This window comes from Bacillus rossius, chromosome 1, assembly GCF_032445375.1.
Source record: "Bacillus rossius redtenbacheri isolate Brsri chromosome 1, Brsri_v3, whole genome shotgun sequence".
Taxonomy (NCBI): Eukaryota; Metazoa; Arthropoda; class Insecta; order Phasmatodea; family Bacillidae; genus Bacillus; species Bacillus rossius.
This window is the reverse complement of record NC_086330.1, coordinates 332,567,499-332,589,196: the sequence shown is the minus strand read 5'-3', so window position 1 is coordinate 332,589,196 and position 21,698 is coordinate 332,567,499. Positions and strand designations below refer to the sequence as shown.

The following is a 21,698-nucleotide window of genomic DNA, read 5'->3' as shown; positions in this document are numbered from 1 at the left end:
TTGCAAGTGACGTTTGAGAACTGTCAAATTCGAGCCACCTACATGCCACTCAACTGTACTGCTTGCATGACTGGTAAATTAATGATAGTTTGGCTTTATTTGCTGTCACCATCGCTGAGAAGAATAGCATAACACTACTTACTGTTTCTTTGCAAAAAAAATTTTAACACAAGTTTAAAGTGGCCAGTTATCAGAACTTCGTAACTCTTATTTTGAGTCCAAACTTGTTTTCATTTCTCATTACACAGATAAAAGTAACAAAATGTCAAAACGTTACTTTTTTACTTGCTACATTATATAAGATTGTTTTTATTCAAATAAAGGAACTCCTCTTTTTTTTTTTTTTTTAACTTTATTTTTACCCCTTTCACTATTCACAGAATTACCAACTCATTAAAGGTCTGTTTGATGAAACTCACCGTAATCCATCAGCCTCTTGGCAATATCCACAGCCTCTATGTTGGCAGTTTTCTTGAAGTCCCTGACGTCCAGGATGAACTCGTGTGCCACCAGCCCGGTCTTCAGGCACTTGTACAGGGTGGGGTAGTGGCTTCTCAGGCGCCAGCTCATGTAGTTCGCGTTCAGTATCGCCACCTGCGTAGCCTTTCTCAGTCCGTGGGGGCCCATCATCTGCAAGAAGCATTCGCGTCTCTGGCCCGGTGGGTCTCACACTTCAGAGCTTCACATACTCCTTGTATATGTCAATACATGAAAAAAAATTAAGTTAACATAAAAAAAAATAACAAAGGGAGATAAAATTTACTTCTCAATTTACATTTTGTACTAAAAGAATTTAGTGATTATTTGTTTCAAAAAAAATTCTTTAAAAAAAAAACACTGCAATTTTTAAGATGAAAACTTGACAGGAGGTTTACAGAGTTTGAAAAAAGAGTAATATATACAGCTTTATTTTTTAATGTACTTTGGATTTAGGCCATTGGCGATTGTAGATAATTAGGATGAAATTCACTGTTTGGATGAGATCTCTGCTGTAGTTGGAAATAATCATCACATGTGGAAGTTGCCAGAATATTTTTAAATAATCAGGGTAATTAGTGCACTAATAGATTTTTCGTTTTAATTGTCACCAAATACAATGTACGAATCAAACATGTCTTAACTAACATTTACAACCGTATTTCATTTTATTAAAATTGCATCACCCGTCTAAAACCTTCCAACTTGCTTGGGTAACTGTTTACGAAATAATTTTTTTCATAACATTTTTTCTTCTGTTTAGAAAAAAAAAACTTAATTTCCCACATTCAGAAGAATATTTTTCTTTTGCATAATAAATTATCTTAAAACATTTATGTGAAAAGTGACTGCAAAACTCAGGTAGTTCAGAAAAATTATTTTTCAATTCAAAAAATATATTTCAAATATTTAATTTGAAAGAATTTCTTTTTAATTTTTGCTATCCAAATACATTACTGTCATTGACTTCAAAAGTTGAGATAACATTTCTCACACACACACACACACACACCCACACACCCATGCACACACACATGCTCCCACGCACACTCCCACACAAACACACACTCCCATGCACACACACACACACTCCCACGCACACACTCCCGCACAAACACACTCCCACACGCACCCACCCACCCACCCACAAATCCACTCACCCACACACACACTCCCATGCACACACGCTCCCACACACACATGCTCCCATGCACACACACACACTCCCACATGCACCCACCCACCCTCCCACAAACGCACTCACCCACACAAAATTAAGTTGTGGTTTCTTGAGTGTTTTCTTTTTTCTTGTGGTTTTTAGTGTCCCAACCGGCTCTTTTATACACTTTATTTTTTATGTAATTATATGTTAAATCCGTTTTTTTTCTCTCAGGGGAGTTGAAGTGATGGTAAAGTAAACTTAGAAAGAATAGGATCAGAATATTTTTAATTTATTTCATATCTTCTTCTTAAAAAATTCATTGATAAATTTTTCATTTGATTTTTTTTGTGGGAAAATTTAGGTAAGTGTTTAGCTGAAGCAGTGATTTATCATGAATGGATATTTTCCATAATGTGAAACTAGAAGTCTTAAAAGTTTGTAACAGGCGATAACTCCTGGCATGTGAGACAAGGTTGCCAAAGCAACCATATACTGACCTTAATGTAAGCCCATGAGATTGGTAAAATGGCAGAAGATCCAAATGGTGCTGCACTAACGACTCCAAACGACTTTGACTGGCGACCCATATCTGCCATCGGGTTGATCACGGGATGTGACGGCAAGAATGGTGCAAGGTGTGCTTTCCTGTATCCACAAAAATTTTTAATATTGTATAATTTGTTACTGGAGTGTACCAGTATCAAAATATGGATTACCGGGTACAGCTACAGATTGTCAACAGTTTAATTAAAAGCAAGTAATTATTAAAACTGATGAACAAATAGGTAGTAAAAAAAATTGTAGAACTTGCAAAAAATGTTTTGCAAAATCAAAGCTCCCAGAAATTATAATTCCGAAAATTCTGTATCAAGAAAAGTTACTCTTTATTTAAGTACTTCAGATCTTACATTACTAGCATTGAATGAAAGCTCAAAATATTGTTTTATTTTACATTTAATTCTAGACATCTAGATGACTTAATGTTAATATCAATAATAGTTCACTCAAATGTAAGTATTTTGCAGATTCAAATTATTTGTGTAAATGATAATCTTCAAATTTGAATGAATGAACATTTAAGTTGGTGCACAATTATTAATTTAATTGCACTGCAACCCAAGGGAAAATGTACAGGTTCAAGTCCTTTATCGGGTATGAGTGTATGTTGCATTTACAAGTGTGTTAGAAGTTCCTTTGACATCTTTAGTTCCACACATGGCATTACTTAAAAAAAAATTTTTTTTAGTGATGTTTACACACTTAAGGTTTGGTCTCACACATAATGTAGTTCCTTAATTTTGTCATTACAGTAAGTCCTCAATTAACAGACACCTATTAAACGGACATTTTTTATATCGGACACTATATTTTGTGGCCATTAATTTGGTTAGTGGACACCAAACTCATTATTGCGGAAATTTTGCTAACACACTTGAATAATTCTTGCAAGCAAGTACAATGGTTATCGAAGAATGACAACTTATCTTTTCAACTGCAGACAGTGATAATATTTATGATGCAAGTGGAAAAGAAAATGTAAACCAACTCAACCATTCAATTAGCCCGCGCGTCCTGTTTTTGTTATATCTTTATTATATGACGTTGTAGTCACTGTTACAAAATACATCAATATGACACCATCTTACATCACGCACTTTCTAACTGTCATGGGTGCCAACTACCACACCCATAACACCTCCCCCTTTTTCATCACCTCAGGTTTCCTTATACATGTTACATGTTACCCTTCATACATTTGTTTCACTTTGACCCTCCTACCACTCCTGGTCACGTAATGGTCTTTGCTTCTGCTGTCTGGCAAGTCCCTACCGTTGTTTATTCCTGGATCATCACTTGTTACCCTCTCACTGTCATTATTAAATCCCTTAAAACCTTCTATGTCTGTATCAGTACTTCTTCTTCCACCCTGCACTGTAGGACTTGTTTGACCTCCTTCATCAATTTCTTGGTATGGCACCCAATCTATCTGTCTGTTTCCTCTGAACCGTGAAGGGCGCAAATGACACGTGTTTCTTCGGACCACTCTGCCACTCCTGTCTTTCCTGATGAGGTATGACCGTGGTTCACGGCTTTGTGAGATAACTACAGCTGGCTCCCAGACACTGTCACTTTCTATCTTCGTGACTACCCGCTCGCCTTCCTGAAATTTGACGTCTTTCTTCTGAGCTGACCTGTTGTAGTACTGCTTGAACTTAGCCTGCCTGGCTTGCAAGGCTTCATAGATCCCCTCTTGAACAACTGGTTGCAACATAGCTGTGGTTATGGGCATGGTGGTTCTAACACATCTACTGAATAAGATTTGTGCTGGAGATGCCTGCAGCCCAGTGATAGGGGTGTTATTATACTCACGCAGGAGGTCCCTGTGGTCAGTACCTTCTGATTTGCTCTTGCGTAGGATCTGTTTACTGATTCCCACAGCTTTTTCTGCCATCCCATTGCTTCGATGGTAGTGTGGACTACAAGTAGTTAGTGTGATGCCATATTTTTTGTAATACTGCTGGCACTCATAAGATTTGAAGGGTACATTATCTGAAATGAGGACTCTGGGAAACCCATGAACATTAAAGACATCTTGCATTGCATTTATGGTGCATGCAGAAGATTTTGCAGCCAATGGTCGAATATCAATCCAGTGGGAATAGTAATCAATCAGTATCAGGAAAGCCTTCCCGGCTACTTCAAGGATATCTGTACCGACTTGGAAATATGGCAGTTTAGGAACTTCATGTGGTATAAGAGGTTCCCTGCACTTAGCCCTCTTAAATTTTTCACATGTCCCGCACCTTGACACATGTTCCTCTATATCTTTCGCCATTCGGGGCCAATAGAATAATTGCCGTGCTCTAGCCTTAGTTTTCTCAACTGCCGAATGCCCTTCATGCACCAGGTGCAGGACATATTGCCGCAATGTATGGGGTACCACAATTTTGTGTCCAAGGAATATTATTCCATCTTCTATGTGTAGGTTATCTTGAACCTTGTAGTATTCACCATATTTCCCTAGCATCTTACTGGTATGGGGCCAGCCCTCCTGGTGCATTTTGGCCACCTTACAAAGGATGGAATCCTGCTTAGTTTCTCTTTGAAACATCACTTTCCTACTGTCACTCATTGGTAAATGTGCACTCAACGAATGTACCACCTCCAACATTTCAGGATCATGTTCAGTCTCCAGGAGTGGCATTCTCGACATTGTATCAGCCAAGTGCAGATCTTTTCCCGGTACATAGTACACCTTCAGTGAGTACTTAAGGAGTTTGAGCCTGAGGCGCTGTAGTCTAGGGGAACCTATCTTCCCTATGTTTTTGTTCATAACTGCCACCAATGGCTTGTGGTCTGTTTGAACATTTACCGTCCGACCATAAACAAAGTCATGAAACTTTGTTGCTGCAAAGTATATGGCTAGAAGTTCCTTTTCTGATTGAGAGTAGTTCTTTTCACTGTCTGATAGGCTTCTTGAAGCAGTTGTGACAAGCTGAAGGTTACCGGAACTGGATTGTTGCAACAAACAGCACCCTAGCCCATACTGTGATGCATCACACTGTAAGGTGATTTCTTTCTCTGGGTCAAATAATGCAAGGACAGGTGCATCAGCGACTTTCTGCTTCAGCTCATCAAATACTTTCTGATGTAAGGGTAGCCACTGCCAATCGACTCCCCCTTTAAGTAGTTCGTATAGGGGTGCTGTAAGTGTTGCCATTTGCGGTAAGAAACTACGAACGTAATTGAACATCCCCAGTATTTGTTGCAATTCCTTTTTGTTTGAGGGTGATCTTAAATTAATTAGTGTCCTCGCTCTCTCTGGATCTACTTTCATACCTGCTGCAGAGAAAACATGGCCAATGTACTTAACTTCCATAGCTTTGTACTGAAGTTTATCCACATTAAATTTTATATTTCGAGCCCTAGCCCTTTCCACCACTCGTTGAACAGCTTCATCATGTTCTACCTCGGTGTTTCCCATACAGAGTAGATCATCAAAGTATATTACTGTGTTAGGTATGTCTGCAAAATTACTTTCAACCAGATGTTGAAAAAGTTCTGGTGCACTGGCTATTCCATAAGGTAGTCGCAGATATCGGTAGATCCCAAATGGGCTGGAAAAGCAACATTTCAGTGATGCCTCCTCCCCTAATTCAATCTGATGAAAACCTTCCCGTAGATCAAATACGGAGAAGTATTTTTTCCCTGCCAGCTGCTCACTGATGTCACTGAGTTTGGGAACCATGTGATAATGTCGTTTGATTTGTTTATTTAGGTCCGTTGGATCAAGGCACACTCTAAGCTTACCATTGGGTTTTTCAGTGACAACTAGGTTGCTTACCCATGCCCTGGCATCAACCTCGTCAACCTTTTGAATAACCCCCTTTGTCTCTAGTCTATCAAGTTCAGCTTTGAGTGCCCCTCTCAAGGCCTGAGGTACTCGTCTAGGAGGGCAACATACAGGATCAGCTCCTACTTTAGTAATGATTTTACCTTCTTGAGGAAAGCAACCCAGGCCATGAAACACATCTTTATTTTGTCGCACAAAACTGTCTTTCGCCGTCCTGTTGTCAACAGAGTGCACCCGCTGCACTAAGTTCAGTTGTATGCATCCTGGTAACCCGAGCAATGGCACGACATCCAAGTCCACTACCATAAAGTCTATATAAGCTTCAGCTTTCGTAGCTTGGCAGTTCAAGGTTACTTTACCCACAGGTGTGATAACACCATCCAAAGTCTTTAATTTCACGTTCGTAGGCTCAACCCTAAACTGCTTGTCCACTTTTTTAAAAACCTGAAGTGGAAGTACACTAACCTGTGCGCCGGTGTCTAGCTTTACCATCATTTTTACGCCTTCAATGCTTACTTTTTCTTGCCACTCATTGGGGTAGGAAGCACTACTGCTGTCTCTGTGGCTTTTTATGCGACCCCTAATATCAACAGGACATACACTGACACTATCACAATAAAGACTCTCTTGCGAGCTGGACAATTCAATTCGCTCCACAACTTGTACCTTACGAACTCTACATGACCTTGCAAAGTGATTCAGGACTCCGCATTTAGCACATTTCTTTCCATATGCTGGGCATGCTTTGGGTCCGTGCACTGACTGGCATCGCCTGCACTGAAATTCTCCCTTTGTTTCCCCATCTTTCACCGGCCTCTGACGCTGTTCACTTGAGCTTTTTCTAACCGCACTAATTAAAACAGTGTCAGACTCACTATCACCATTCTTGCTGTGTATTAGATGTGCTTGTTGCTTGCTCTGCTCACACGCTCTGCAATGTGCTGCCGCTTTTTCCAATGTGAGGTTATCAACTCGTAGTAAAGCTTCTTGGACGGCCTTGTCTAGTACACCATGAACTATACGATCCCGCAGCATCTTGTTTTCCGCACTCTCACCGGCGGTGTTATTATAATTACAGTTCTTCACGAGATGCCGTAGGGCAGTGAAAAAATGCTCAAAACTTTCCCCTTCTTCTTGGCACCTCTGAGCAAACACATATCGTTCAAAGACCTCATTGATCCTGGGTCGGACGTACCTTTCTATGGCCTGCTTCCACTTAACATAACTTTTCTTATCCTCTTCCACCATGTCAACAGTTGACAAAATGCGAGAGGAATCACTGCCCATGATGTTTCGCAAAAGTGAAATTTTAACCTTGTCTGGGGCATTGTCTTGTCCAGTACTCACAAGGTAGTCTTCAAATTCTGACTCCCAAAACTTCCAGTCCGCGTATGCATTTTTGCTATGTAAGTCCAAATCAGGTGGCAACTTAACTCCGCCACCCACGGCCATTGTTTACATACGAATATTTTACTTAGCACCTACTTTCACTGTGGTTACTGGCCCGATCTTGTTACTTAGTATAATCATTTAAGGTAAACACAAAATCCTGTCGACTGCGCCATGTTATATCTTTATTATATGACGTTGTAGTCACTGTTACAAAATACATCAATATGACACTATCTTACATCACGCACTTTCTAACTGTCATGGGTGCCAACTACCACACCCATAACAGTTTTGACAAGGGAATCTGTGCAGATCCGTCATCAAAATGCCAGACGGTGACGTACACAAGCCATTCTATTCCAAAAAAGTTATGTAACCAGCAGTTAGTACATTGTACAGGCACTGTGCATTCACAAAGTGTGTTTACCCTAAATAAATACATACAGATTAAGATCTTCTTGTTCACTGCAGTCAGTGAAATCTTACTATGTAAATCTTTAATTTCATGTAGCCGTATGAATGGAAAAAAGAAAACCTAATAAATTGGTCTCTAGTTATGGCAAGAAGAAAGATTTGCTGTGAGTTATTCATTTTCATTGTCCATCAAAAGCAGGTGAGGGGAAATAGCCACTTGTTACATGCGCTATCTCACTTCAGGCTGATTTACACACACCAGTGTCATGACAGTGCCATGGCCAGCACGTTTCTGTGCTGCACCAACAGTGCTGTTAATATCACTGTACCGTGACTGCCGGATAATTGCCGAAAATATTGTTATCGTTTCACTGTCATGCAACTAGTGAATATTTACGAGTGTAGTTGCCAGATGACGGATAAAACACTGTGTTGTGACTATAAATCAATATGAGATCATGGTCAGCGAAGTTGCGAGCCGATCAAATCACTGATGTGTATAAATCGGCCTTTCCTCGTGTTCTCTCTCTCATCCTTTTGACAAGGTTATCGGACTTATCTGTTTACCACCCTCACACCAGCTGCCTGGCATATCACAAGCCGTCCGTAATATTTTTACGTCACATGTTAGGCATTTTTGGAAGGTCTAGGAACGTAACCCAGGACATTAACATTGTTCCTTATGGGAAAAATGACATCATTAAGAGATGTTTTTCTTGATGGACAATATCCGAGAATGTAACCTGTCCATTAATTGAGGACTTACTGTACTATCTATCATTTAAGGAATATTCCTGTTAATTTATCGTGATAGCTCTCTAGCATTTTTATGCTGTCACAAATTTTTCTCCAGATATAATTAAGTATTACCTAATCAATTAAAAGTCTTGCAAATGTACCAACACTATAATTACTTGTTTGGCATTTTAAATTTTACAGCCTCCTTAATAATATTAAGTAAGTAAATTTGGTCGAATTTGTGACCAAACAAATGCTTAAGAGTTATAGTGATCAATGTACAGGGAAAAAGAAAAATTTCATACCATACCAAAATTCACATCACCATATATTCTTATGAAAGCATGAGACAAGAATCTTGCAGCTGTTAGTAGTGGGAAGAAGGTGTTCCTTACACGCCAATGGGACCCATGCCGGGCCCACCCCCTCCGTGGGGGATGCAGAACGTCTTGTGCAGGTTGAGGTGCGACACGTCCGAGCCGTAGTCCCCCGGCCGACACAGTCCGACTTGGGCGTTCATGTTCGCTCCGTCTAGGTAAACCTGCAGCCCAGCAGCCCCCAATCACCTCATAGGTAGAGGCGGGTGAATAGCAGTAAAACTGAAGTAACATCGAAATGCACATCCATACACCAAAAACACAAATAACCTAATTTTTTCTATTAAAATGTAAAATTTACTTTCAAATACTTTTGTTTATGTAATTAAAATTAGTTAGAATATTAAATAATTATATATTACGTAAAAAAAAACTTATTTAGTTTTGAAAAATATTTTTCAAAAAGTATAATCAAAAAGTAAAAAAAAATTACTTAAAAACAAATAAGTAAATAAAGGCAATCAATATCAAATACATTTCAAGGAAATTCATACTACAATTGGCTCTTCAATATTACATATTCATTTATAAATTCATATTAATAGCGTGACAATAATAAGCCAGTGATGAAAGGTACAATTCAGATTTGACACTGTCAACAACAACCACAAATTAAGGCAACGCAATCAATCTAATATATTTATTTCCCATTGGGCCACTGCTAAAAAAATTATGTATGTTTAGTAGATACACTAACATGGGGTCTTGTTTAGATACATAAACAGGGCCATTGAAAGAAACTGAGGGGCCCAGTCTTCTTGTCAGCCCTGTGCTACTCTAATAGGAGTATCAACTGATGACACCCATGGTGCTCCTTCGATCCACACAGGCGGCTATGGCGCATCGCCGCCTCGCCAGAGTGTGTGCATGGTGTGCGACTGGAACATGCCGGGCAGGGTGGTGCAGCGCTACGCCGCCAGGGTATTGATCGCCGCCCGAGCGGCAATCAAGCAGCGCTTCAAGTTAGTAATGTAATTATGTTATCTAATCTAAATCAGGAATTGTAAGATAGTGTCTCCACGGTAAGTACCACTAATTAATATGTAAGCAATTATGACAGCGGGACTAGGCTGAAAACATGGCTTGACTTATTCCTTTTGCACACTGCATGTTTTCGCAGGAACCGGGCCCATGGTGGTGCACCGAGACCACGGCCTCAGTCAGTCGACTCTGTCTGCCATCGGGCTAGCTGCCTCCATCATGCAACACGGAGCTGCTGACCTATTCATCATTACATTTATTATGCATAAGTTTACCATCACCTTTCAATGGCTGCGCAGCTAACTCCTCTCCACCCCCCCCCCCAACCACACATTATTCATTTTTACAACCTCAGTGAAGTCGCTTTTTCATTTAAATAGGCCCATGGACTTACGGGACCCGCCATTTGTTCCGTCCATGTGATGTGTAGTTAGTTTAAGGCCTCATGCCACATGTTAACTTGTGCTTGCTAAGTAATTAATTTCCCACGGGTGAAAGTGGGTTTATATTGTATCTTTGCTATTCCACGATTTCGGATTCTTGTATTTGTTTCGTAAGTGGGGATGGGCACTATATGTAACTAAGAGTGGAAATATTTGTGTCCACGGAATTATGTTTATAATTCCCGTTTCACAGTTCTGATTTTGAAAGGGCAAGTGGGCCCCCTCATTTTAATTCCAGGGGAGACCCTGGCCCCTCTACCCAGGATTTATGCCCATGCTTGGTTACAATGTGAGCAAGATAGTAAAGGCTACTTTGAGGTTTGGCACAGCCCCACAGAAGTGTGAGTGCCATTGAAAGGCCACATGAAAAAAGGCCCTACAATACATGAGTGATGGACTGTGAAAGTTGGGGAACCAGGGGTACCTAAGAAATAATAAGGCAGAATCTGGGTAACCAGAAAAAAGAAAAAATTGTTTTAAAGCTCAGATCCTCCGTCTTTCCTCTGAACAGCAACAGAACTACTCATAAAGTTTCCTATGTCCTCAATAAATAGTGTAAGGTGTCTAGTTAGAAGATGAAATTTTATGTTAAACGAAGTGAAGAAAGAAGTAGCATAAAAAAAAAGGCAACTCATGACATATAATAATAACGGTTTTGTTATTATCTTCATGTACCTATATATGAATTCATAAATACATTTCCTATGATAAATATTTTTATAGGTCCTAAATGTCATATAGAGTTTACAATTTTATAATTTCTACAATATTTAATATAATTTTTATATACTAAACTTCTTGTCAATATGCATGTATGACATTCAGCAGCGACAGCTGAACTCTCATAATGTAATTAATTTTCATGAACTATGTAAATTGGCTCTTAAAAAGTTTTAATTAAAGTAAAAATGAAATTTGGGGTTGAAATGAAAGTTTTTACAGTTAAATCGGAATATTTAGTTTAAACTGTATGAAAAGTAACAGTGATGAGGATTCTAAGTGGTAAATTTGATTTAGTTTTTAAAATTTTTAAATTACAATCATTTGAGGGCGTAACGGTGTTGAGGTGAGAATATTGGTGGAAATTAATGGGCGCCACCACAAGAGTGGGCACGTGGACCCGGCTGAAAGACTCTAACTCAGGGCGTTACGTGGCCCGTGTGCGGCGAGATATTAGCCCTCCTGATGTTTTACGCAGCTCCTCTCCCTAACTAAGCCCGCTCTCAGCGTCGGGCACGCTCCTAATTGTTGCAGTGGGCTCTCGGGGCGTCCCACACGCCGCTGACCAGGTTAAGGACCCACGTGGTCCCCCCGAACACAAAACACGTAACTCAGTTAATTGGTTTTTATTCTACTCACGGTACACATCTTTACACGATCCTCCGTTGATACAACTATAAAACGCCCGAGGCACGAATCAGATTAGGTGAGGAGGCGAACCACGCACGTGGCCGCCTCAAGCCGTTACTTAATACACCGATGAGATAAAAACTCCGAAGAGTAAATAATTATTACTTATGCAGTCTCTCCGACCGAGAGAGGCCTTGAGGATGAAAAGAAAACAATTTGGATAAATTAATTTACAGAACTATTAATCGGTGAACCAACGGTGATGTCCTCGGGGTGTCGGCAGAGACGTCCGCTCTCGGCCGGCTGTAGAAGGAGACTGGGATGAGCTCATGGCTTGCGGGAGGCAACATGGCGCCCCTTCGCGCCGAACACAATTACCGTTACAACTTAGCTGTAGCGTGCCCCGGGTTACTATTAGAAAATACATAAATCCTTTTACAAAAATTATTAAATTACTTCCATGTCCAGACCGTCTGTAATAATTACTTATAAGAATAAAACATGGTTCAAATGAGTTGCATGCTAGTTCCTCCGTCGCCCGCTAGGGAGCGTCCTTGTTCGTGCTTGGACTTATTAAATAACAAAAGATCATGAATTTGTTAATTAAAAGACACTCACATGTATAGCCATCGTTACACTGTTTTGGGGCGGAAAGAAAAAGAATTACAATATTAATTAATATATATTAGGGGTGCGGTGCACTGCAGCTAAGCGCCCTCTTGCTGTAGTTCGTGGCGCGCAGTTTGAATCTCACACGGCTACGTACGTCACGACACAAATGCCGGGTAGGAAAGGTGGTGGGAAAGGGAACGGAGGATGATCAGGCTCGTGGGGCGAAGCCCCGGCTGACATCACATTTAACAAATTATGGCTGAATAAAATTTTTGAATTTATTAGAAAGTTTAGGGCTTTATTAAGAATGCTGTAGATTGTATTTTTAATCCATGCTAAGTGATTAATGGTAAAAATTTATGTTTCTAAGTGTCTGCCAAACTATGGATTGAAGCCTTAAAAGTGACAGCAAGACTAGAGATGCTCATGCAAAGCACAATACTTAACACATGCAGTAGCACAAATCAAAAGCTGACAGCCTCTACAACTATCACTGTATCACAGTATTAAATTGAAATTATCTTCACCCAAAGCTTGCCTACCTGTCCTCCATGGTCATGGATCATTTGACAGACGTCAGCTATCGTCTCCTCGAAAACTCCGTTGGTGGATGGGTAAGTTATCATTACGCATGACAACTGGTTACTATGCCTCTCCACCTAACAAAAAAAACAAGACTTCAGTATAATTATTGCAGACTTAAATTACTACAGGAGACAAATAATTAGTTTTATAAGACAATTTCTTATCAGAAAGCAGAGGCTAAAAAGATATTTTTTGGGTCCTGACAGAAAGTAAGTTGAAAAAAGTATTTGTGACTTTCTCATATACAAATCCTGAGGAAGCTGAATATGTAATTCCTTTAAAACTAGATATTTTTAACTGCATGATAAAAAGAGACCAATTATTTTGCCTCAGCAAGTGGTAAGTTAGAGTATTATCATGAAGAATACAAATAACACATAAATGTAGCAAGGGAGAGCTTCGGTACTGTATGCAGTATGACTGAAACCTGGAAAACTTATAGAAACGAGGAAATTTTATTCACGATTTTCTGTTGCCATTCTGGGATCAAATCATGACCAAACTGCAAGCATGGAGCTTTATGGCTTCAAAAGTGAAAATGTTTATCATATAATAAATAGGGATAAATAATTTAAATTTAAAACTATTTTTTTTTACTTCCAAGGATTATGACATTATGACAAAACACTGCAATCCACATAAAAAAAAATAATTCAGGAAAATGTATTTCTTCACACAAATAATATAACACAAAAAATAATGTCGTACCATAAAAGACTAAAAGTGTTTGATATATGGGCAGTAGTTATTTGTTTGGCCAAGCATTTTAACTGGTGCAGAGATCCATAAACATAATCCCAGTACATAGTACTATGCAAATCTTTACAGCCAAACCTTTCAGGGTGAAAATACTGTAGTTATCAGGTTAAATGCTGTTGCAGAGGAGACATAACATCCAGCCAACTTTCCTTAAAACAAAAGACTAGTTTATCTATCAGGACATACTGTACCTTTGGTGTGATGGATAATTGTGCAAAGTTTGACACAGAACCGAGAAACAATTCTTAACAATCTGGAACTGAACTGAATAGACAACCAGGGAAAAAGCTGAACCAGAACAACCACACACGGTCCTCAACCCATGAAGGAAATTTCTCACACATTTAAAATCGTCGATCCTATCGGAAACAAAGCCCAGGACCTCACCACTAGAAGTGGAAAACAATACCTTCGCCTTCAAGTGGTCCACGTCAATGCTGCCATCTCGCGTCACGTTGATGGCTTCCACCTGCATGCCTGCCATCTGCGCCGAGGCAGGGTTGGTGCCGTGCGCAGACACTGGGATGAGGCATATGTTCCTGTGGACGTCCCCGCGTGCTTGGTGGTAGCCGCTGATGGCCCTCAGGCCGGCGTACTCACCCTGAGCTCCGCTGCAACAGTCCGCCCAGCGCTCGCATCAGTGCTTTCCTACAGCAGGAAGTTCACTGCTCAGTAACTCAAAATACTGCCAAGATGCAATTATACCGACATTCAGTGTTTTCTGAAATTTGTATGATTAAGTAGTCATATATATATATAGACACACATAGTAAAAATTTTATTTCTCTAAATTCTAAATATTTTAAGTCTTACAAAGGAGTTTCTGAAAGAAAGTCTATCTTGAAATGCTAGGTTTGACTTACTCATTTCTAACAACTAACTATGTAATTTTTTTATAAAAAAAATAAGCCAAATATTAACTATGCTTATCTTCAAAAGCTTTGTTTGGAAAATTTAAGAAGACACTAAATATCACTATTGTAAAATGTGTATTTCTTCTCCTCCAATAAAAAATTGTAGGTATTTAAATGTATTGCAAAAAAATTACTACACCAGACATTGAAATTGCTGTTTAACTTGCAAGAGAAAATGAAATTATTTGGTTAATTTCTGTTTTTAAGTCAATTTGCACAACAGATATAGTTATAGTTCTCATAAAAAAAAATCCTGTCTTAACATAAATATAATATTTTGTAATGGTGGAAACCTTCAAAAGTTATTTAAAATTCGAAGTTATCAACCCCTGCTTATCCTTTCTGTCTCAAGTCAAAGGTACATTTTTTATCAAGCACTTGTTAGTTATGACTTCAAATGAAGACTAAAGTTTAGTCTTCCAAATGACTGCCTACAGTGCTGAGAAAGAGTCGACTTTCAGCACCGGTAAAATACACTATGAACTATGAATCATCTTCCTCCTTCAACCAAAATATAACTGTAACCCATGTCACAATAGTGGATTTTTTCAGGAGAGAGGAGTGAAAGTTTTGATTTTTTTTGAGATTATTTTCTCTTTTCAGGCTTCTTTGCTTGTACTGTCAGTTGTGTTATGAAACTTTGTGCATTATTATTGGCAACCTTTATTCGATAAAAATTATATTTCCAGGATAATAATTGAATGTTATAATTGTGCCAACTTTGTTTCATAAAAATATGGACATATCCTTCAACTCCAGGGGTACAGATGCTTGTTCATAACGAAACAAACATCTTCAAGAGCACTGCTTAGATCTGCTTCGTATTATTTCACTACACAACTAAAAAGCATCTACCACCAGCCGGGTGACTTCTACATACTATGTGGCAATCAAAGCATGGATTCTGTATCGCTGGAGGGGAAAAGTTTGCTATTGAACAAAAATAAACCAATTTCCAACCTGGAATTTTTTTTTAAAAGACACTAAGTCAACAAATTATTTTTCCTGATATCATGCCAGGCTAACTGGTGCATACTACAGCGTGATGTTTGATTTCAGTTTAAGGCAAGTTATTTCTTTCAACTGTTCAATTTTTTTCAAGTGATACCTACCTACTTCTTTACAGTCGGTAGGGTAAGTACAGGCAATAAAGTCATCAGAGAGTAATAAAAGTGTGAAGATCGGTGATGTACTTACATCTTATCTCATTTGTATATTTCTGCACCTGTATACTCACTTGCACACATTCTTACACCTTTGACATTGACCAGTGGCTGCGCCCCTTGTATGAGCCTGATATGACCCACCGTAATCACCCGTCAAACGTATGTGCATGTACGACGTGTTAGTGAGGCCAAGCTACATCTACGTTCTCATAAGTCCCTAATTTAATGTTGTCAAATTTTATTTTATTTTATGCCCAAGTGTATATGTTTCCATTTCAGCAGATAAATGACAGAATAATGCTGAGTACTTGGATTTTAGGAATTCACCTCATTCTGAAATACATTTATGTAATTTTGAAATAAATTTTAAATACAAGTAATGCAATATCTACATGATATTATTGTAAAAGGGCCTGTGTTTTATATTTATCATTTTTATAGACGGTTCCTATTGTTTGCCTTTGGTACCTTTTTTGAATCGGCCTAACGGTCATTCTAGTTCAATAGTCGAGCACTTCATGCAATCATTGCACGCACCTTCTCCCCCAAAGCCTCAGCCTCCTGAGATCGCCACACGAGGTAGGATACTCGCCGCACCCCGTGGACTTCAACCACCAGCGGCCAGATCCTGTGGTCCGACGAATGGGTAACTTTGAACTAGCACCCACGCACGGGTCACTTCACGGCTCTGTTGTGCAGACTCTCGCCAGGGCCGCATGCCCTTCCACATGGCGACGCCCATGTTAACCGACCGACGACACCTCACTTTGTAAAACCGCTTCAAACCCCTGTGACAGCACATTCTTATGAAGTTCCATTTCTAACGTTCATGGCAGCCACGCACTTAAGCTTTTTTTTTTTGTTGTTGTTCAGGTAAATCCAAATGAACCATAAAAATCGTTCACCGGGGCGTAACTGGGGAATACCTGTTGGGCTGGAAGGATATGCGGTCGTAGCCCGTGATGGCACACAAGTCGTGCTGCAGCTCCTCAAACAGCTGGTGGTAGCCGAGAGCCTGGTCCAGCGGCACAAAGGGATGCAGGTCCGTGAACTCCCGGAAGCTGCACGGCATCATCTCCGTCGTGCTGTTCAGCTTCATGGTGCATGATCCCTGTGTGCATGCACATTCCTCTCGTCAGCACGGGCACAACCTCTTCCAGAAGATAAGCAAGGAAGGTCGTCATGGAGTGACATTATCATCCTACGAAAGTATAAATAATATTAATATGTTTCTGAAAGTTAAAAAACAGATCTGATCACGGAATTATATACTCTACATATTGCATTATCATCTAACCAGATGTATTCATACAGTAAAAGTATCTACTAATGAGGGGTCAGATCCCAGTTTTCTTGAATCTGAATCTCAAATCCGAATCTCGAATTCAAATCCCAGAAAGTACCTTAAATGTATCCCTTGAATCTGAATAAAGTTTTAAAAAATAAAATAATGTACCAAACAATAAATGAAAAATATTAGCTATGGTGTTCAAACATTCTACCCTTTGAATGGTTGTTTCACAAATGAAGTTTCCAGAATCAATACATATTGTTATTTTATTTATATACTTACATGTAAAAAATACAGTATCTTGGAGAATGTTAACAGGATAGGTATGAAGAAAAAAATTGACCTTGTAAACTTCAGAAGTTATCAGTTTTAAATTAATATACTTTATTTTCTCTAATATTTTTCTTAAAATATTTCTTCTCAAATATTGAATCCTTCGAATACTAAGGGATTTGATGGTATTTGAGGATTTAATTGGCCATCCCTAGTATATACAATAATATACATTATACATACTGGTTGTACTTTGAAGCTTTATTCTATGTTAAACAATAAAAAAAATTGCTATGTATTTTTAAGTATTGAATTTATATTTTTGAAACGATGAAACAATATCAGTTTTATCTTCTTGGTGAACTTAACTGATTATGTATGTCACATGAGAGACTTCAAGAAAGTGATATTTATTCAGTTTTGTAAAATGCTTTCAAAGGAAAAAATTTTTAACCTGAAATCTACATAAAACAAATGAAATTTTTGAACAAGCTAAAAGGTATTAAAAAAAACTGAAAATTGTTTGCAACCCTTGAATGTCGCAGCTGCAGTAGCAAGACTATCACATGTCTGGCAGGATCATGTTGGAGAAGCAGTACCAGTGGGATCATGGAGTGCACCAGGGAGATGTCCTTGTTCTCCAGACTCTTCATGTAGCGCACGAGACGGGTCTCCGAGTGGTGCGTGTTGAACACAGGGTGCGTGAGGAAGGGTGAAGTTCTCCGCAGGCTGGAGGTGAGGAGGCTGCCGCTACTGGTCTCCTCGCTCTGCCAACATATACACGCACGCACACTGTCTTCATGTGACAGCACTGACTATGTGAGATATGCACTGCCCTATGTGAGACATGCACTACACCACGTGAGACTCTCACTGACCAAGTGAGACATGCACTGCCTATGTGCATACACTGCCCCATGTGAGACATGCATTGCCCCACATGAGACATGCACAACCTACATACAGCATGCACTACACCACGTGAGACTCACTGACCAAGTGAAACACTGCATATGTGCATACACTACCCTATGTGAGACATGTACTGCCCCACATGAGACATACACTGCCCCACGAGACATGCTCTGCCCCACATGAGATATGCACTGTCCTATGAACAAAGTACATTTCATAATGCGAGACATGCACTGTTATACATAAAAGACATGCACTGCACAAAATATATTTGCAAGTTACCTTATACAGATAAGAGGCGCGGTGGTCGAGTGGGGTTCGCAAATGGGAAAACGTGGTATAAGTTGCCGTAGCCTGGGGGTTTTCTCGGGGTACTCATGTTTCCCCCACCAATTCATTCTGTTGCTGCTCTACACCCATCTCATCTCACCTCACGCATTCTTCATGCTGGTCGGTACGAGAGGTCTTGCCCCGGGTAGGGCAGAGGCTCCTATGAGTAACAACCCTGTTCTGTCCATGTAGACCATGCCTCGGGTGGGAACTACATATGAATTTTCATTTTCTCCTAGAATGACATTTATTGTCTCTTAAGCTAATGCAAAGCCTTTGTAGCCAGTGGAAGCTGGTAATTGGAAATACTAACTTTTTCAACATAAATAATGTTGGTTAATTTGTTACAAGAGGTTTTAAAAATTTCAAAAAAATTCTGAATAACTGTTTAAGTAAATGATTGCATAATATGAACAAGTAAATAAACATTGTCAATAATAAGTTGTCCACTTATTACTTCAGGGGAAATTATACAGAGCAATCGCATAATTTGCCTTTCTAAAGACAGATCAAATACTTAAATACCTGGCCTGCGACAAGTAAATACACACGTATTTAAACTAAAGGAAATGCTGATTAACCAGGATCCTTGGAATAAATGCCTCACCCCTTACATGATATGTGGGGAGACAAAATTGGAGGATTACGTATAAATAATTTAACGCTAGTTTCAAAACTAAACATTTGTTATAAACCAAACAAGTACGCACTTATAATTATAAAATCGGTCTTTATGTTTCCGTTACGGTAATAATTGTTTAGAATTATTTTATTTATTAATTTTAACTTTTCTATGGATCTGTTTTATCAACTATCTTTAATTGAACTTTTAAAGACTGTCAAAACCTTTACTGGCATCAACTTTTTGTAAAACTTAGCTTGGAGCCAGGGTTGTAAAAAAAACACCTTTTTAAAAAAAAAATTTAATCTACCAACTTGGTTGTTTGTTTGAACCAGTTTTTTTATTACTTTAATTATTTTGGTTCTCAGCATGTTCAAATGAGAGGCCATACAACATCCTGCTTTATGCCACTCACATTGAACCAGGAAAATTATAACATCAGAGAACTTAAGTCCAGAAAATCTGCACATCTGTCTGGGACTAAAAGAAAGGGTATTTCCCCACAGGATAAGGATTCTCCATAGAAAGGGTGTTTGCCACAGAATAGGGATTCGCAGTACAGTCGGGGATTTCTCACAGAATATGAATTTTTTTTAATAATAAATTTATCTATTTCCTCTTTTTTTTACAGTCTACAATTCACTAATTAATTTAATTTTACAGGAGTATTTAGCTAGGTAAAATTTACAAATTATACAGATAATTTAAAAAATAAGATCTTGATTAGTATATAATTTTTTGTTCTTGTAATTCACAAGAAACATTAATGAGCTAACTTTTGTTGCTATTAGAGTGGAATCAGACCTTTCAAAAAAAATTAAGATAATCTATTTAAAACTACATTATTTAAAATTTTTATTTTTATCACTTGGTTCAAACCATTGTGGTTTAAACCAGCCAACCCTGGCTTGGACAAAGACTTAACGATAATAAATAACTCACACCTCCTTAGGGAAATAGACTTACAATTAAACTGTTGATCCTTAGAGTGAGCCTTCACTTACAGACTTCTAACTTTTATCTCATCTTTAACCAATAGCCTAGCTAATCGTGGCCGCAAGCAGAGCCACACCCTCCTGAGTCTACCACTAATGTTACATTTCTGAATTTTACTGACTTCAATGGCGGACTCGTTGCCGTGGGTCACGATGAAACAAGTGAGCCTCGCCCAACGACCACGATCCGCTTTAAAAACCCTCCCGTGACTGTCTTTCCCAGACCTGTCCTGTGTCGCCACACCAAAATTTCGTAACCAGGGCCCACAGAAGCGGTGCACTCGGGTTTGTGCGCGACCTGGAAACGTTAGACGCTTGCACCACGGCGCACAGCTGTGCAAATACCACCTTCCGGAATGTGTTGTGCTTGCACTGCCGGTGCCAGTGTTTGCTGAATGTTGCCGTAACCAAATTATACCTCAAGCGTTGGCTGTGGCACCCACATAGAATCCAGACAGTGGAACACCAAAAATTTAATTTCTGGGATGCATCAATACATTTTACGTAATTATAATTACTATTTCTACTTGGACAGTTAAGTAGGTTGCATGATTACCAGAAGTTGTCTCATCTCAGGCTTTCACACTTAGTGAACTGTTTCGTGGAGAACCCTTGGCCATTGAAAAGAACACTAGATACCTACAGAAATATGTTGCCTTATCTTACATATTATTCATACCTTCGCTTGAAGGGTGCATATCTCCTTCAATAACCACTCTAAACTATTGTTTGCAGGTTATTTATTTTCTGTCTCATTGTGCATGAAACATTTTGATATCAACTATCTTCTCTCATGATGAATTAAAAATGGATATGAAGATCATTATAAGCCATGGTTTAAAGTTTTAAATGGGGAAAATATAGATAATACTAATATGTAATTCCAATATAATCCAAAATTATAATCAATATGTGCTACCTGAATTTTCCCAAAATATTTTACACAAGTTAATGAGAAAATTTGCTAGGCAGCGTAAGAATATCTTAAACAAACTAGTGCTACTAAGGATTCTGCAAGGAACGAGAAGAAAAAATGTGCGAGTTAGTTACAACACGAGGCGACTTGAATGCCTTTTAGCTTGGTACAATAATACTACACCACAACAAAGCCATTAAAATTTCTTGTAATTAACATTTTACCTGAGGTGAAGATGCACCAAACACCCACAGCAGATCTTCAACGTCTTCAATGGATACTGTTTCATCGAGAGCTACCCCAACCTGTCCGATAAAATCTCAGCATCAGTACATAACTTTAAGCAGTAATATTTCACATATATGAAGTAAACAGGTTTATTATTGTTTTTTTTAATGGTATAAGATGTAAATAAAATACCATTGAAATCTTTCCAATCAGGCACATTTAGGGTCACGGCCACTCTGGAATAATGATTTTGCCGGATTTCAGAAACATTAGCCCTTTGAATGCCAAAATGCTAATTTATTGTCAGGCTTGCCATCTTTAAATACCAATTCCTATCATTTCCCAAATCTAGCTCACCAATCCTTTGAATTATGTGACATTGCTCCATGCAAAATGATGTAACT

At 38.9% G+C, this 21,698-nt stretch overlaps 1 protein-coding gene across 4 annotated transcripts in view; it reads right to left on the bottom strand.

Annotated features, from left to right (window-relative positions):
- Window positions 1–21,698, bottom strand: part of LOC134528051 (glycine dehydrogenase (decarboxylating), mitochondrial) — an 80,506-nt gene that overhangs the window by 3,075 nt on the left and 55,733 nt on the right. For all 4 annotated transcript variants that reach the window (XM_063361254.1, XM_063361255.1, XM_063361257.1 and 1 more), the window contains exons 9-16: window positions 21,291–21,371; window positions 17,888–18,055; window positions 16,651–16,835; window positions 14,054–14,255; window positions 12,843–12,959; window positions 8,933–9,078; window positions 2,137–2,284; window positions 420–630 (exon numbers count right to left, since the gene is read on the bottom strand). In XM_063361254.1, coding sequence (XP_063217324.1) covers window positions 420–630; window positions 2,137–2,284; window positions 8,933–9,078; window positions 12,843–12,959; window positions 14,054–14,255; window positions 16,651–16,835; window positions 17,888–18,055; window positions 21,291–21,371 — 1,258 coding nt within the window. The remainder of the gene's footprint in view (window positions 1–419; window positions 631–2,136; window positions 2,285–8,932; window positions 9,079–12,842; window positions 12,960–14,053; window positions 14,256–16,650; window positions 16,836–17,887; window positions 18,056–21,290; window positions 21,372–21,698) is intronic.